Genomic DNA, 15,969 nt, shown 5'->3' on the forward strand with positions numbered 1-15,969 from the left:
ACTGCTTGAATAGGAAAAAAAAATAGTGTAAATATAAAATTTCTGATTCATGCTTAAGAACTCTGTTTAAGATGTTGTTTAGAGATGTTGTTTCTGAGGGAGTCTAGCAGAAGATGAATCTATAGGAATAATATAAAATAAAAGAAAAATGAATGAAGAAGGGGCAGGAATCTGTGCTGGGTTATGAATTTGAGAAGCCGATCAGTTGTGGTTGATGATGTTGGTCACCACACAGCAAAGCCCAGTTTTGCCCAAAGAGGAGGTCAAAAAGCTGCAGCCCATCTCTCTTAATTACATATAGTAGTACTTTAAAATCAGAGCTAAGATTAGCCGGAATATAAGACATCAAAGAGAAAGACTATGTAAGTGGATTATTTTAAGAGTACAAAGGTTTCCCCGTGCAGACTAATGGTTCACTTTCATAATTCATTCAAAACACTTACATTTTTATATTGTTTTCTGCCACAAGATTTGTTCACATATTGAGATTGGTGGATCCACAGATTTTTCTGATGTTCTTTTTTTATCTTCTGGAACCTCATCTGTGCTACATTCTACACACAGGATGTGTGTGCATGCTCAGTTGCTCAGTCGTGTCCGACTCTTTGCGACCCCATGGACCGTAGCCCGCCAGGCTCCCCTGTCCATGGAATTTTCCAGGCAAGGAGACTGGAGTGGGTTGCCATTTCCTACTCCAGGGGATCTTCCCGACCCAGAGATCAAACCCATGTCTCTTGCATTTTCTGCTTTGACATATTCTTCACACAGCGGGCACTTGGCAAATGTATGACTAAGTTGCAGGAATCTCAGGAGTTCTCCTTAGAGTGAAGACACTGCAGTAAAGCAGGAGGGTTGGAAAGTTTGGGAAAGTGTGAAAATATTTTTTCCTTGGAGAAAAATGATCAGAATCAATCATTTGCTTTGTATCAATGGGGAAAGAGGGCTTTTCCTTAGCAGAGGGGATGCTTGGTGTTCAAGGCTCTGTGTGAGACTGGCTGCACACGTCATCTGTGGGGAGGATTTCTGGGTCATGAATTCAGAGGGCTGCAGCCAAGCCAGTGCTGAGTGAGTTGAGATAACTGAGGAAGAGCAGGTGCGATTAAAGCTGCTTGTTAAAGGACCATCTCAGGGTCCATAGGATAAGACATTCTTGCCACAGGAGAACTTCCTCCTGCTTTTTCTTTTATGTACATAATACCGCTAGCCTGTCAGAAGAAGCCTAACAACCCAAGTTCTGAACTTTCCAGTCCTTTCCATTCACAGCCTTATCCAGAAAATATCAACAATATCCATAGACTCAAAAGTACCTGGCCAGGTTTGGATGATTATGGCAATTTTCATTGCCAGTCTAGATGAAGACATGGGCAACTCCATTGACTGCAGAGAAAAGGGCCATTCTGGTGGCTGTAGCATACTCCAGACTAAGGGGCTGTCCAGAAGCTAATTCAAGGGCAGCACAGAGACAGAGACAGCTTGGGTATATTCATGACATCATTTGCTTCTTTGTTGCCGACACATCATTTTTCAACCAGCAGCTCAGGGCTGCAGACCTCTAAATAAGATAATTTACCTGGCAAAGCACAGACTGTGCATTGCTAATTCAGCTACACTCTATCAATTGTGCTCCGAGAGACTAATGCACTGAATGCCTTTGCAAAGTGGGCACAGAATGGGGAGTCCAGAAATTCAAGTCCACCCTACCCCTGGCCTTACTGTGAGCCCTTGGGAAAGTCCCGCGGGCCCTCCAGCCTGCTGCTGCTTTTGTGAAAGGGAGAAAATAGTGCTTTACATCCTACCTTTGAGTATGAAGATCAAGTGAGATGGCATGTTGAATCTTGCCTCAAAGTGACAGCAGATGGAGAGGGGAAAAGAGGCTTCTTTCCGACTTTGATTCCCAGAGGGAAACAGAAAAGACTAATCATGGGCAAAGACTTGGAAGAAAACAGGCAAGTAAAATGGAGCATCCCTGCTCTCCAGAATAGTTGGAGAGTCCCTCAGCTGGGAGTGGGGCTTGCGGGGAAGCCATGTGAGCTTACTCACCTGGGCCCAGGTAGCAAAACACTCAGGACCTTGTAGGATCCAGCAGCTGAGGGGACCTGAGAAACACAGCTGTTAAGGGAAGTGAAGAAATCGGTCTCTCTTCCTTGGATGAGTTTGGTGCCTTGTTGCCTTCTCCTAACATATGGAGAGCTGCCCTGATGACAGAGGGGTTGTCTCGGCAGCGAGGGTTCATCTGGACACTCTCAGCTGAGTCTCTATGTTCTCCAATTCCATTCCAACTCAAAAACAAAACTCTTTCACACCTTCTCTTCTCCTGAAACCATGGAGGACCTTTCACAGTTATAGATGAGACCTGGCCCCTAGATGCTTCCTGTCTGCTTGGAGAGGGAAGGTACACAGACAGCCCTCCCGTTGCCGTTCAGTCGGGTCTGACTCTTTGCGACCCCATGGACTGCAGCACACCAGGCCTCCCTGTCCTTCACCATCTCCCAGAGTTTGCTCAAACTCATGTCTATCGAGTCGGTGATGCTATCTAACCATTTCGTCCTCTGTCGTCCCCTTCCCCTCCTGCCCTCAATTTTTCCTGACATCAGGGTCTTTTCCAGTGAGTTGGTTCTTTGTATCAGGTGGCCAAAGTATTGGAGCTTCAGCCTCAGCATCAGTCCTTCCAATGAATGTTCAGGGTTGATCTCCTTTAGGATTGACTGGTTTGATCTCCTTGCTGTCCAAGGGACTCTCCAGAGTCTTCTCCAGCACCACAATTCAAAAGCACTCCCATTCTCTATATGCTAAGAACTAGTCAGTGTCCTTTATGGGGCAGCAGCAAGGGTTGTGGGAGGCTCATAGATGAAGAGAAAACGGTGACAAAACTGTGAGTGAAAAGCCAGTTTCTGCGTGAAGGCTCTTGTTGTTTAAAAGGCGTGTAATGTTCAAACCCTTTCCACATCCATCACTTACACACTGAAAACATAAGCAGCTGAAGTTTTGACACAGTCCTTTTATTTAAACATTGTTAGTTAAAACTTGAGTCAAAGAATTAAGACTTTGATCCTAGAGACCTTAAATAGGAGATCTTGTTATTTCTATGCACCAGGCAGCTCCCTTATCCACGTCTGATCTGGTTTTAAATTGAAGAGAACTCGGTGAACAAGGAAGGAAAATTTCAGAATGTTGGCACTTTTTTCCCGTTGTGGAACTCTGGTGCTCAGACCCTGCAACTCTCCACACATTTCCCAGGAGCATCACTCTCACCATCCTTTCAGCTTCACAGGGTCTTCTTTCTGGGCCCTCAGCACTCACAACCTCAGACCACCCCTCCCATTGACTCTCCCCACAGACCCCTGGTTGGTCTTTTTGGTTGCACTGATCAATACACCAAAATATTTGCTTCTTATATGTCTTTCCTCCACCAGCATGTAAATTCCAAGAGATTGACAGGATAGGTCTGTCCACTCTTTACTGCTTAATCGCAGGAAGCTTAATAAAGTCTTACTTGGTCTGTGTAAGGGGAAGAGTTCTCAATTAAATGACCAAAAGTTGAACTTGCATCATAAAAACAAAAAGGCATGGCCCTCAGTCAATTTCCAGACTTGAGCCAGTTTACAGACCCAGAACCCCTTGAATGAAGGGGAGACCCTACTACATTGCTGGAAGTTTATGCTGGTCATCTTTCCCCCAGTCTTCCCCAAAAGGACCTGTAGCCTTTTACCAGGGTAACTGAATGAGAGAAAAGGAAATAATCGACTTTTCAGAGCTTACTAGGCACTGGCTCTGAACTGACATTAATTCCAGGGGACCCAAAATGTCACTGTGGTTCACCACTCAGAGTTAAGGACTTACAGAGGTCGGGTGTTCAATGGAGTTTGATCTCAGATCCATCTCACAGTGAGTCCAGGAGGTCCCTGAATCCATCCTGTGGTCACTTCCCAGTTCCAGAATACATAATTGGAATGGACAGAGCACTGGTAGGATCTCCACATTGGTATGGTGCCTGTCTACCAATTCCTCACACTGGGCCTTTCAGAGGAGGAAGCGAATTTCTGGGTCACAGTCCAAACCCCTCATTGCACAGGTTAAGGCTCAGTGATGGGACCAGGAGGGACACAGCCAGGACTTAGGTGCAGTGAAGTCCTTCTGAACTGGCCACTCTGTGAACAGGCAAACTGTGCATTCTGAATCCAGGGTTAAGATGCCTTGTGTTGACTTTATTGCAAGTGCCACAGGCTTCCTCTTGCCCTGTCTTATTGTGTTTCTGAGGCATCATTAGCAGGACTGTGTTATATTCCTGCTCTGCATATAAAGGAGCCTGATGGCTGGGTTTGTGATAGATGTGCTTTCCTCTTTATTCACCACACTAAGTCATGAGTGTATTTTCTTAGAAACAAATGTGTCCAGGTGCCAAATTCTGTATGACTTTACGTGTTTATTCAGCACAAGGCACACTCTTCCTGCCAGGGACAGCAGTGTTTTATGGGAAGGAGGAGTAGGGCATCAGCAATTATTCATCTGTCTCTCAGTTTCCTAAGTGAGTCTCACATCGGGGAACAGACATTTCCCTCTCCTCTTTTGTTACAGAAAATTAGAAAGATGGGAAATGGAGTTGACACCATTGATTCATTTTCATTTGCCCAGAATTAAATTATTTGTTTCCAGTCACCGTTAATTATGAGAATGGGAATGCTTCAGATGCCGGGCAATGTCAAACTTGGGAGCGTCTTGCTGAAGGCCTGGCACTGCTAAGCGTAAAGGTCAGGAGAAAACTACACCAGCAACAGAAATTAAAATGAAATTTCAGTGTCTGTGTATGGTAGGAGAATGACTGGCCATTTCTCCCTCTGCAAATGGAGCCTCATAAATGCATCCTTCATAGCTAAACAATATCTATCCATTCACTGATATCAATCCATTGTTGTCAGGGTGCAATAACCGGAATACCTTGACTTGATAGAAATGATCACCACTAACTGAAATCCTTCAAACTATGTAGAACCTCATTTATGTCCGGAACATTTCTAAAATAATTGAGTATGCAAAAATACCCTGCCTTTTTGAAATTAGAACTTTGGGGCACGGATAGATTGACTTCCATGTGTTCAGCAGACTCCCAGCTCTTCTGAGTTTTAGTCTAATTCCAAACTGTAAGGTTATACCTCCTGCATTGGAAAAACGCAGAACTGTTTAAAATTTTTCAACTTTTAAACATGTTTTATCAAACGTCTATGTAGTAGTTGCCCTATTGAGAGATGCTGTGTTAAGCTCTTTATAAATATTGATTCATTAAAGCCTCATGGTGACCCTATGAGGAAGATAATATTTATGCTACCCATTTTATAGATGAGAACGATGAGGCACAGAGAGGCTAATGGTAAAATCATACCCAGGCAGTCTGGCTCCATGCTTATAACCACCAGGCCTGTGTTATCTCAGATTCATTGAGAAATGTCTGTGATTTCATACCACACGATGTCTGATCCATGACAGACACCAAATAAACATTTTGAACAGATCCGTTCAAGATTTCTGACCCAAAGAATTGGAATGGAAAGACTGTTTCCAATATGGAAGATGAGGCAACAGACTAAATTACCTTTAATCCAAAAGTAATTGCAAACCCAAGTTATAAACAGTGAGTCAGTGTTTTCCTGGGCCTGTGCAGTCCCGCAGGCCATATGTAGCCACGAAGTATATGAAATGTGGTCAAATTTAGATGTGCTGTAAAGTATAAAGTACACAGCACTGGATTCCAAAGCCTTAATACATGCAAAAGAGAATAAAATATCTCATTAATAATTTTTAGATTGATTACATGTTAAAATGATAGTATTTGGATACATTGGGTTAAATGAATATTTATTAAAAGTTAACTGCAGCCTTGTTTTAATATCTTTTCTAGAAAATTCAAAATTTTATACATACTTCACATGGTATTTCTGTTGGAAAGCACTGCCTTAAACAATGCCTTTTATGAGAATTTCCAACAACAGTGGGCCATTCAGACACAGTTTATTTCCCTGTATACCTTTTGGCGAAAGAACTATAGATTCCAAGGGAGAAAGAAGTAACAGAGGAAAAGTTCTCCCAAAGTCATAATGTATAATTATGAAAAATTAGCCACATGCACTTTTAAGAACTGACTCTGTGAGCTCCGTGAGGGTAGGGATATGTATTCTTCGTGCCTGTCCCTCCAGCACCAGGTCCTTGGCCCAGATCTTGGCTGGGTGAGGGGCTGGATGGTGCGGGGGAGGGGGGGATGATGGATGGATTGGTAAATGGCAGCTGAGTGGGAGACTGAGGAGAAAAGGGTGATTAGATATATACAGCAAGTGACTGGAAAAGTCTGCATGTCTTTTTTCATCACTTCTTACAGATCATCCTAACGGTCATCACCATCTTTATTCACAACATCATTTAGGTGCTGTGGGAGTGCATGATTCCAGCTGTCTCAATAGTGAGATGATTCTTTTCCAAGACAGCATGAGGATTCTGATCTCTGAATACATCTTCTCCCTCCATGGCAGCCTGTCTGCTGCTGTGGATATGCAGATCTGTTTAGGTTTGAGGGGCTTTGCGTGCATGCTACGTTGCTAAGTTGCTTCAGTCGTGTCCGACTCTTTGTGACCTTATGGACTGTAGGAACTGCCAGGCTCCTCTGTCCGTGGGATTCTCCAGGCAAGAACACTGGAATGGGTTGCCGTGCCCTTCTCCAGGGGATTTTCCCGACCCAGGCATTGAACCAGCGTCTCCTGAATTTGCAGGCAGATTCTTTACCACTAGCTGCTGCCTGCAGTTGTTTAGGTTTGACGGGCTTAGGGCACCAATATGGTTGCAAACAAGGGCTAGGGGAATTGAAATTATGTTTTCTTAGAAACACAACTTTTACTCAGATTATATGTGTGCATCTCCATATTCTCAAAATAGTCAGGTTTAAGCTGCGGCTTTGCAGATGGGAAGACTAAAGCTACCCTAACCCCCCACGCTTTAGCATCAAAGCTGGGCATGAGGGATCCCTATTCCTAATTTGATGATTGGTTTTGTTACCAGGAAACATTCTTTTCCTGTCTCTATCTTGATTACTTACAGTAGACATATGCCTTCTAATCAATACAGCAATCTCATTTTCTGTGCCAGCCTAGCCTGTTCAGAGATGTTAGATCTGTGTTCTTTCATCTAAACCTCTGAGCAGCCTCCTCTGTGATACTCTGTTACTATCATAAAAAGGAAGTCCATCTTTGGAGTTGCTGCTTTAGCTGGTAGGCTGCAGTCCATGGGGTCGCTGAGAGTTGGACACGACTGAGCGACTTCACTTTCACTTTTCACTTCCATGCACTGGAGAAGGAAATGGCAACCCACTCCAGTGTTCTTACCTGGAGAACCCCAGGGACAGGGGAGCCTGGTGGGCTGCCGTCTATGGGGTCGCACAGAGTCGGACACGACTGAAGCGACTTAGCAGCAGCAGCAGCAGCAGCTTTAGTTGTCTACTTCTGGGTCCAGTTGAAAACACAGTGAACTGGTTCCGAATTGCTGTCCAACTTGCCTGGCAGTTCAGTGTCTTCTTTCTTTTTTTGGTTGCTGATTCTGAGCAAGGATTAAAAGGATATTTTTCATGAAAATTATTTGTGATTGTGATTCCTGGCATAGACTACAGCATTCATTAGTCATTTTTATAAACCCATAATACTTGTAATAAAGCCACCAGAGTCAGCTCTTGGTGGATTTTGCCACCTGCTTACTATCTGTAAGGAACACATGACTTTACAATGCTTATTCAACTTCCTGCTTAATTACATTCTCATGTAATACCTCATTTCCCAATGGAAAGGGAAGTTTGAGGAACGGCACTGGCTGGCAATCACGTGGTGAAGTAAGTAAGAATAAAATTACTCATTATTATCAATATGTGCTCACTGAAGCATTAAAGCACAACAGAATTATTCAATTCTTTTCAGGACAGGAAGTCATCATTCTATAATTTCTCCCCTGAACATCATACTTCGAGCCATTTTAAGTATAACTGGCCTTTTTGTGTACAACCTCCTCCTTTCACCATAGAAACCTCCTCATCTTCTCAGTAGCCAGCATACATCCGAGTGACAAGGTACGGAGACAGACGTAATCCACCACAAAGGTGTCATCAAGGCTGGAGTGATACGAGCTGTGCCTGTGAAATGTGCAGACTTAAATCAGTCAGGCTTCCTAGTTTTTCAAGGAGGTTTGTGGAGACAGGAATGTTTGGCCTTCTCCTTCTTCCCACTTTGCTAAACTCCTTCAATTTACATGTCTCGTGTTTCCAACACAGAAATTTTGTCTGTAAAGCTGATATAAGTCTTTGCCTTATACTGTATCTCATTTGTGAATTTGTCTTAGTTTACTGAGGAAAATATGTTTTATGACATTTACTTGATGCCTAATACTGAGTATTGCGAGAAGTATTGCAGAGCTTTTGAGGGGCATGTTATGTGTGTTCCCACACTTGAGTGGACACACACATGCAACGAGGTACTGGAGGGGTGCCAGCTTATTCTAGTGATGTGTTTTAATACAGATTCTTTTTTACTTTCTTTATATTTCTGTAATTAAAGTTGTAAACACCTAACATTAACAGTACTTAGGGAAAATAGCTCCAACTCTGAAATTCCACATGTCAACATTCTGTTTCATCAGTGTCAATTCAATTATTTTGAATTTGGCTAATCTTCTACCCATAATAGAGTGTGCATTTCAATTATTATTCCCTTTGTGCCTCCTACTACCATGGACAATGAAGATATGGTCCTTGATGGGAGCTAATAAAATAGACTTAATATCCTACGGTAAGAAAAATTCTTTATAAACCACCCTGATCTCATTGTTTCATTTGTGTAAATATTCTGTCAAAAATGAAATCATGAGCACATTGCAACAGTAGCTACTTGATCAGTAGATAATGAACAATAAAGAGGTCTCCCTGTTAACTGTATTTAGACATTTACTGCCTATCTGCTGTGTAAAAGATAACCATGGTATGCCTTATATCCTGGCTGTTTAAAGTATCATATTTCCTCTATTACATCCCCATGGCAAGAGTTTCTCAACCTCAGCACTATTGATATTGGCAGCTGGATAAGTCTTTGTTGTGAGGGGCTGCTGTGAATATGATAGGGTTTTTAGCAGTGTGCCTGAACTCTGCCCACAATGTGCCAGGGGCAACCCCTGAGCTGTGATAACTAAAAATATCTCCAGACATTGTCAAATGTCTGCTGGGAGAGGGGCACAAAATCAACCCTATTTAATAACCGTAGAGAATTTGAGAAACTCCATTCAGATATGTTTCTCCCTTCAAGTGTTCTCAGAAATTGTATCTTAGTACAATAAAACAAATAAGGAGATATATTAGCCCCTCATACAAAATAGTGAGGTAGAATAGTAATAGGGAGCTTTTAAAATAAGATTTGGTGGTGGAGGGTGACCACTAAGACATAGAGTAGTTCACGAACCCTTTTGGGGCTCTGCTGCTGTCAGAACTGCCATGCCGGCACCCCCAGCTTCTCCGGTCATGTTGGCCCAGGATATAAGGTGTATGTTTCCACTCACTGGAGAGGTTAGGTCGTCACAGCAGCTTACTCCTCCCTCCATCATCAGAGAGTCTCGGGGCAATTCGTTTCTTACGAGTAAACAGTGCAAGCCCAGTAGGCCAAGTAAGGGGGATTCAAAGATGGATATGTTATAGTCGTCACCTTCCAAGAGCCTCTGGTCTAGTGTAAACAACGTGTAAGCGCTCTGATCGGCTATGAAACTCCAGGAACAGTTAATATTACGGCACACTGCAATGTACTATAATGTTTTTTCTCTGCTTGAAGGATATCACCGTATGATGAGGAGTTAATGTTTTCCCCCAAATAGATGATCAGCTCACAATAAGAAATGTGAATGCTTGGATTGTTTTTTAGGTCTCTGAGTCTGAAGGACTTTGCGAGGGATTTAAATAGATTCCTTCCCTCCTTCTTCAGACTCACTTAGCCCTTGATGTTAGAATTCCTTGTGGTCTGCTTTACAAACATTGAGAGACATCCATGCAAAAAGAAATTCAAAAAGCAAAAATCAAAACAAACAAAAAAAACTTGAAAAAGAGACTTTGAATTAAAACCAGAAGGATTGTTTAAAAGCCCCTAAAGTTGGTGTTCTTTTATGCAACTGCATTGGTAGCCATCTGGAATACATTCATCTTGGTTCAGAGCAACCTGGCATCCCCTGACACACAACTGTGCCTTCCTGAAGTGTGAGTTACCACTCATACATACAGAGAGTCCAGAAAACCGATGAAACATTAATTAGGATGTTAAAAATCAGTAAAAACTGAGGCTCTTCCTTTGTATCGAAAAGTGAAGACACAGATTAGGGACCTGGGACTTTATGGTCCAGAGAAACAGATTCCTCACATCAATTGACAAAAGGAACAGCGTTAAATGATTTATGACACAGATGTTTTATTTCCCATTAAAATTGTGTGTTGTAATGGAACCATTTCAAACCTGTTTGAAGCATTGTTGAATTTTTAAATTCAGCTAGCTGTCCACGCATGGTGTGAGGTCCTCAGGAAGCCAGGCAGAGAACCGTGTGTTTCTGTGGTGTGGTTTATAGCTAGCTCTGACTGGTCATCATATACATCTGTTTCTTGTTTGGGGGTCTGGTTGATGGACTTGGACCTGGCTGGCTACCCTTGATGTGATGGTACTGAGTTGCCATGTGCTACGTCTGAAATCCCATGGAGATTTTAGGTAGAACCATCACATTCATACCCCAGAGGAACAGATATAGATGCTCTAAGTTAGTGATTTTCAAACTCTTTGAACAGTAGGTCTTACTAAGAGCACATATATATAAGTATATATATATAATTATGGGCTTCCCCAGGGCTCAGCAGTAAAGAATCTGCCTGCAATGCAGGAGCCGCAGGAGACATAGGTTCAGTCCCTGGATTGGGAAAATCCCCTGAAAGAGAGCAAGGCAGTCCACTCCATTATTCTTGCCTGGAGAATCCCATGGATTCTAGGAGCCTAGTGAGCTGTAGTCCTTAGGGTCGCAAAGAATCGGACATGACTGAAGCAACTTAGCACACATGCATATATATAGTTATATATTTATGTATATTTATACTCACATATATACACATATGAATATATATTACACACTATAAATGTTTATTGTGAATGAAATGTATGAAATGATACTTATTACTTGAATGTCACTCAAATATTTCATGTCTGTTTCAATTTTTAAAATGCTATTGACATTTGCTAAATTAATTTTGTAGCCTGTAGATTGAAAAGCACTATTCTAGGTGGCCTGCACATATCCAGCCACAGATGACTGCCACATAAACAGGGGCAGACTCATGAAACGGTGCCATACCTACCAGTTGGTGCAGAGTGACACTATCAGCTCCATGGTTCATTAGGTACATCTGCTGCAGATGTGGCCTTTCTCTTCATTGCATTTGCTAAGATTGCTGTCACTCTTTATCACATTAAAGGCACTCAGGAAATCAGTTATTGCTAAATGGATAAATACAAGTGTCATTCCTTGACATCAAATTTACTTGAAATGTCAATAGCAATTTTCCTTACAGAAACATGAACATAAAGGAATCAGTACATGTTTGAAAAACTGTATCACTAGATGTTGTCTTTACAACTTGCTTATATGTTGAGGGCTTCCCTGATAACTCAGTTGGTGAAGAATCCGCCTGCAATGCAGGAGACCCCAGTTCAATTCCTGGGTCAGGAAGATCCCTGGAGAAGGGATAGGCTACCCATTCCAGTATTCTTGGGCTTCCCTTGTAGCTCAGCTGGTACAGAATCTGCCTGCAATGTGGGAGACCTGGGTTCGATCCCTGGGTTGGGAAGATCCCCTGGAGAAGGGCAAGGCTATCCACTCCAGTATTCTGGCCTGGAGAATTCCATGGACTGTATAGCCCATGGGGTTGCAAAGAGTCGGACATGACTGAGCAACTTTCACTTTCACTATATTGTAGCACGCTTAAAAAAATAATTATGTTAAGAATTCACATATTGTTTAGAATGATAGTAATTATTTCCCATACTACCTTACTTTCTTAGACAGTATCTTAAAATTTGTGGAGTCAAGGCCAAGTTGACCTTCTGATGAGTTCTATGGCCCATCTCCCTAGAATGAACAAAATTTTGATTCCATAGACCCTCATTTGAGAACCTTAACCTGAGAAGAGGTCACTGTTCATACCCTCTATCCAGAGATCAGACAGTGTCTCTTAAAATCACCTTGACTGGAAGGAAGCATTGCACTGTTGGTAATCTAAACCAGCAGCTCTTTATGTGATTGTCCCAGTACCCCTTTCACATGTACTCATTTAGCAGTATCTGCTGGACTGGGACCAGAGCCAGTCTAGGAAGCAGCCCTGTGGGTCCTGTGTTAACATATCCCTCAGACAAGGCTGTAGGACCAATGCTGCGGAGTAGGATCAGTTGCAGTCAGCCCTCTAGAGGTGTTTGAATCTCTTTCCAAAGTCCCCATGTCATGGACAAGACATAACCATCATATATATATATATATATATATATATATATATATATATGGGAGTTGGTGATGGATAGGGAGGCCTGGCATGCTGCGATTCATGGGGTCGCAAAGAGTCGGACACAACTGAGCGACTGAACTGAACTGAACTGAACTGAATGTGTTAAAGTATTTCCTAGATCATACTAAATATTGTGCTTTTTGATAAACACCATGTAGAACATCAACAAGAAACAGAAAGTCCATGGAGATCTTAAGCTAAGTGCTCTATATAAAGCACATGAGTAGGGTACCACTCCCACCTTTTGGTAACATGGTTTAATTGCGGGTTCAAGTTTGGGGAGGATAATAAACCTATTTTGAACATGCTGTGTGCTTATTTGCTCAGTCGGTCCGACTCTTTGCGACCCCATGGACTGTAGCCTGCCAAGCTCCTCTGTCCACGGGGATTCTCTAGGCAAGAATACTGTAGTGGGTTGCCATGCCCCACTCCAGGAGATCTTCCCAACGCGGGGATCGAACCCCAGTCTCCCGCGTTGCAGGCAGATTCTTTACCGTCTGAGCCGCTATTAAAGTTACTAAGTTGTAGAAAATGTACCTTCCTTGATACGCTGGAAAAGAAAGAGAACATGTGTTGATAGAGCTTGCGTTAGCTCTGCCCTTCGTGTTTCACACTGGCTGTACGAGCTCTGATATCACATACCGTCCCTACCTCTTGGCAGGATTGGAGGAGCCATCCCCACCGTGTTCTCCTACTTTGCGGAAGTGCTGGCCCGAGAGAAGCGGGGTGAGCATCTGAGCTGGCTCTGCATGTTCTGGATGATCGGCGGCATCTACGCCTCGGCCATGGCCTGGGCCATCATCCCGCACTACGGTAAGAGGCCCGCCTTGCCGCAGCAGGGTGGTCCCCTTGTTTCGTTTCAGCTTCCATTTCCACCCGTTTCCTCTCTTGTTAATGCTGATTGGAGAACAGTGCCATCATCATGTCTCTCCCTTTTGTAATGTCTAGGATTCGCATTCCCAACCCCTTACGAGATCTGTATGAGGTAGGATTGTGCCAGCGATCCTTTGGGAAGACTTTTCATTTTGCTGTTTTCAATGTCTCCACTTTCCTGTGTTCCCATTGTGCTGTCAACATGGGCTCCCGTGTAAGTGGAGGTGAAAGGATGCACAGATCGTAGCCTATAAGGCAGCTTGACTTACAGTGGTTCTTGGGCTCCTCACGTGTGTGAGACACTGCCAGTACCTTGACTCATCTCCTCTCGGCTTAGTCCATGGCTCAGCCCATGGCAGCCTCACCTCTTCCAGAAGCTCAGAACTGGGATGGGAGCAGGGAGAGCCCCGTCTTCTTAAGGACCATCAGTTTGCAGAGCTTCAGAAGTGACTCTACACCCCTCCACGCTCCCTTCCTCAGTCTCCCCTGAGCACTCACTGTTCTGCCACCTCAGGCACCTGAAGGTTTCGTGTTTCTGAGCAGTGCTCACGCTGTCAGAAGCCACAGCTCCCAGGTGCCTCACCCATAAACCGTGAAATGCCAGGAGAGGTTAACAGAATCTAGAAATTGAATTCGATATAGAAGGAGAGGGAAAGGTAGCTGTTACGGCCATATTTATGTGTGTATGAGTGTGTGTGCATGTGTGTGTGTGAGAACAGGATGAAGCTGACAAAGCATGAACACTGGATATATTTAAACCACCATGGCTTCAAAAACTCACTCTTTGTTCTATCTGAAATCTAAAAAAATCAGATTTCAAAAATTTACTATTTGCTCATTTTCTATTTTTCTGCCTTTTTTTTTTTTTTTTAAAGAACAGAACAACTTTTCATTATAAAGCGTGGTTCTGTTAGGAAACAAATTTAAGTGAATTTAACTCATTGCTAAAATCAAAGACAACATGGACTTCAAGGTTCAGAGGCATTGTGATTTGTTTTCCATACTGAGTTTTAAAATTCATGTTGTCACACTCATCCTTGTAATAAACCTGGAAAGTTATATGCAAACCAAACCTTTATTTAACAACACAAGTACCAAAAAAAAAAAAAAAGAACACCCACAAGACTTAAGAAATTGGTTACTGGTCCCGAAGAGAACTTTTCTTTGTCAAACATTTTAGTGTGATAGGTTCTCATTTTTAGACTCTTCGGTCACTTTTTGGGCCAGTGATGCCCTCATTCAGGCCATTACCCATATCCACCATGAGGCTTGTCTGCTCATATCTATCACGAGGCTTGCCTTCTGCCACCATCTGAGGGATTAAGGAGATTCTCCTCCTTCATCTGGGTCCTAAGGACCTCAGCCATGCTCAGAACTTCCCCTGTATGGCAGCCTCTAACCCCCACTCCACTCAGACTGCTATTCCAAATGGAAAAGTCACTTAGCTACCACGTAAGGAATTGTTTCTTAGGAAACATGTATCAGGAGACAAAAAGGAGATGAAGGACCTGGGCAGAGTCCAGCTGTACCCAGCACTGCCCCCAGAGCCACTGTTAAGTCAATTCAGCCTTTGAGCAAATTGAAATAAGCTGGCGGGTCTGGGTGGTCCCAGCTGCAGCCTCACTGGCAGTGTCTGCCAGGGACTCGTGCAGGGTGCAGCCTGGCACCTGGGCCCCTCCTGAGGCCAGCGTGCTCTGCATCTCAGCCTCTGGTGGCGGCACAGCCCCTTAACTGCCGGCTTCACTGCCTCCTGCTTCCAGTCCTCCCTTCCCACCACGCCTCAACCTCAGAATGCCTCCTGCTGGCCTCCCTCAGCTCATAGCTCTGGCTGGCCTCTGTCGTCTATGTGTATTTACTGGGCCTGGACATGACTGCTTTTGGTTTTGATTTTGTTTCCTCACTTCCTCACTCGCTCCAGATTCCTGCCTTTCACACATTCCTGCCCTTGACCTTGAATAGCCCTTGGAGGACTCCAGGTTTTGCCTCTGGCCTTGCCAACTGTCCGTGGCTGAACTACGAAAAATGAGCATGATCCCCACCTTTTTCTTCCACAAGCACACATAAAATATTCTTATTTAGAGCAAAAAGTCCCCCAAGATCATATGTAGCTAGAAAGAGGGAGGTTGTAAACCATAAACAATGCTTGAAAAGTTACAAAGATAATCACATTACAGCAGAATCAAATGGATCTGAGGCCAACATTAATTTCTGTATTGGAGGAACCAATAATGACCTGGTTAAGAAATTAGTAACAAAAAATTAAAACCTTCTGCCCATGTTTTACTGAAGGTTTTCCATGGCCAGAGGTGTGGCCAAAAAAGAGGAAAAGAAAAGCCCAGCCAATTACTGTTGTTAATCCTGTCTCTGTGTTAGAATCAACAGGGGAGAGTTTTTAAAATACCCTTGCTGAGTTCATTTTATACTCTTGCAGCTTGAAGTGTTTTAATTTTTTTTTTTCGAAATAAAAGAGTTAAATTTTAAAAGTCCCATGCTGAAGCTTCTGG

At 43.2% G+C, this 15,969-nt stretch overlaps 1 protein-coding gene across 2 annotated transcripts in view; it reads left to right on the plus strand.

Moving 5' to 3' along the window:
* The window catches only part of SV2C (synaptic vesicle glycoprotein 2C), a 224,626-nt gene that overhangs the window by 105,353 nt on the left and 103,304 nt on the right, over nucleotides 1–15,969 (plus strand). For both annotated transcript variants that reach the window (XM_061430005.1, XM_061430006.1), the window contains one exon: nucleotides 13,254–13,405. In XM_061430005.1, the coding sequence (XP_061285989.1) occupies nucleotides 13,254–13,405 (152 nt within the window). The remainder of the gene's footprint in view (nucleotides 1–13,253; nucleotides 13,406–15,969) is intronic.

This window comes from Bos javanicus, chromosome 10, assembly GCF_032452875.1.
Source record: "Bos javanicus breed banteng chromosome 10, ARS-OSU_banteng_1.0, whole genome shotgun sequence".
Classification (NCBI taxonomy): domain Eukaryota; kingdom Metazoa; phylum Chordata; class Mammalia; order Artiodactyla; family Bovidae; genus Bos; species Bos javanicus.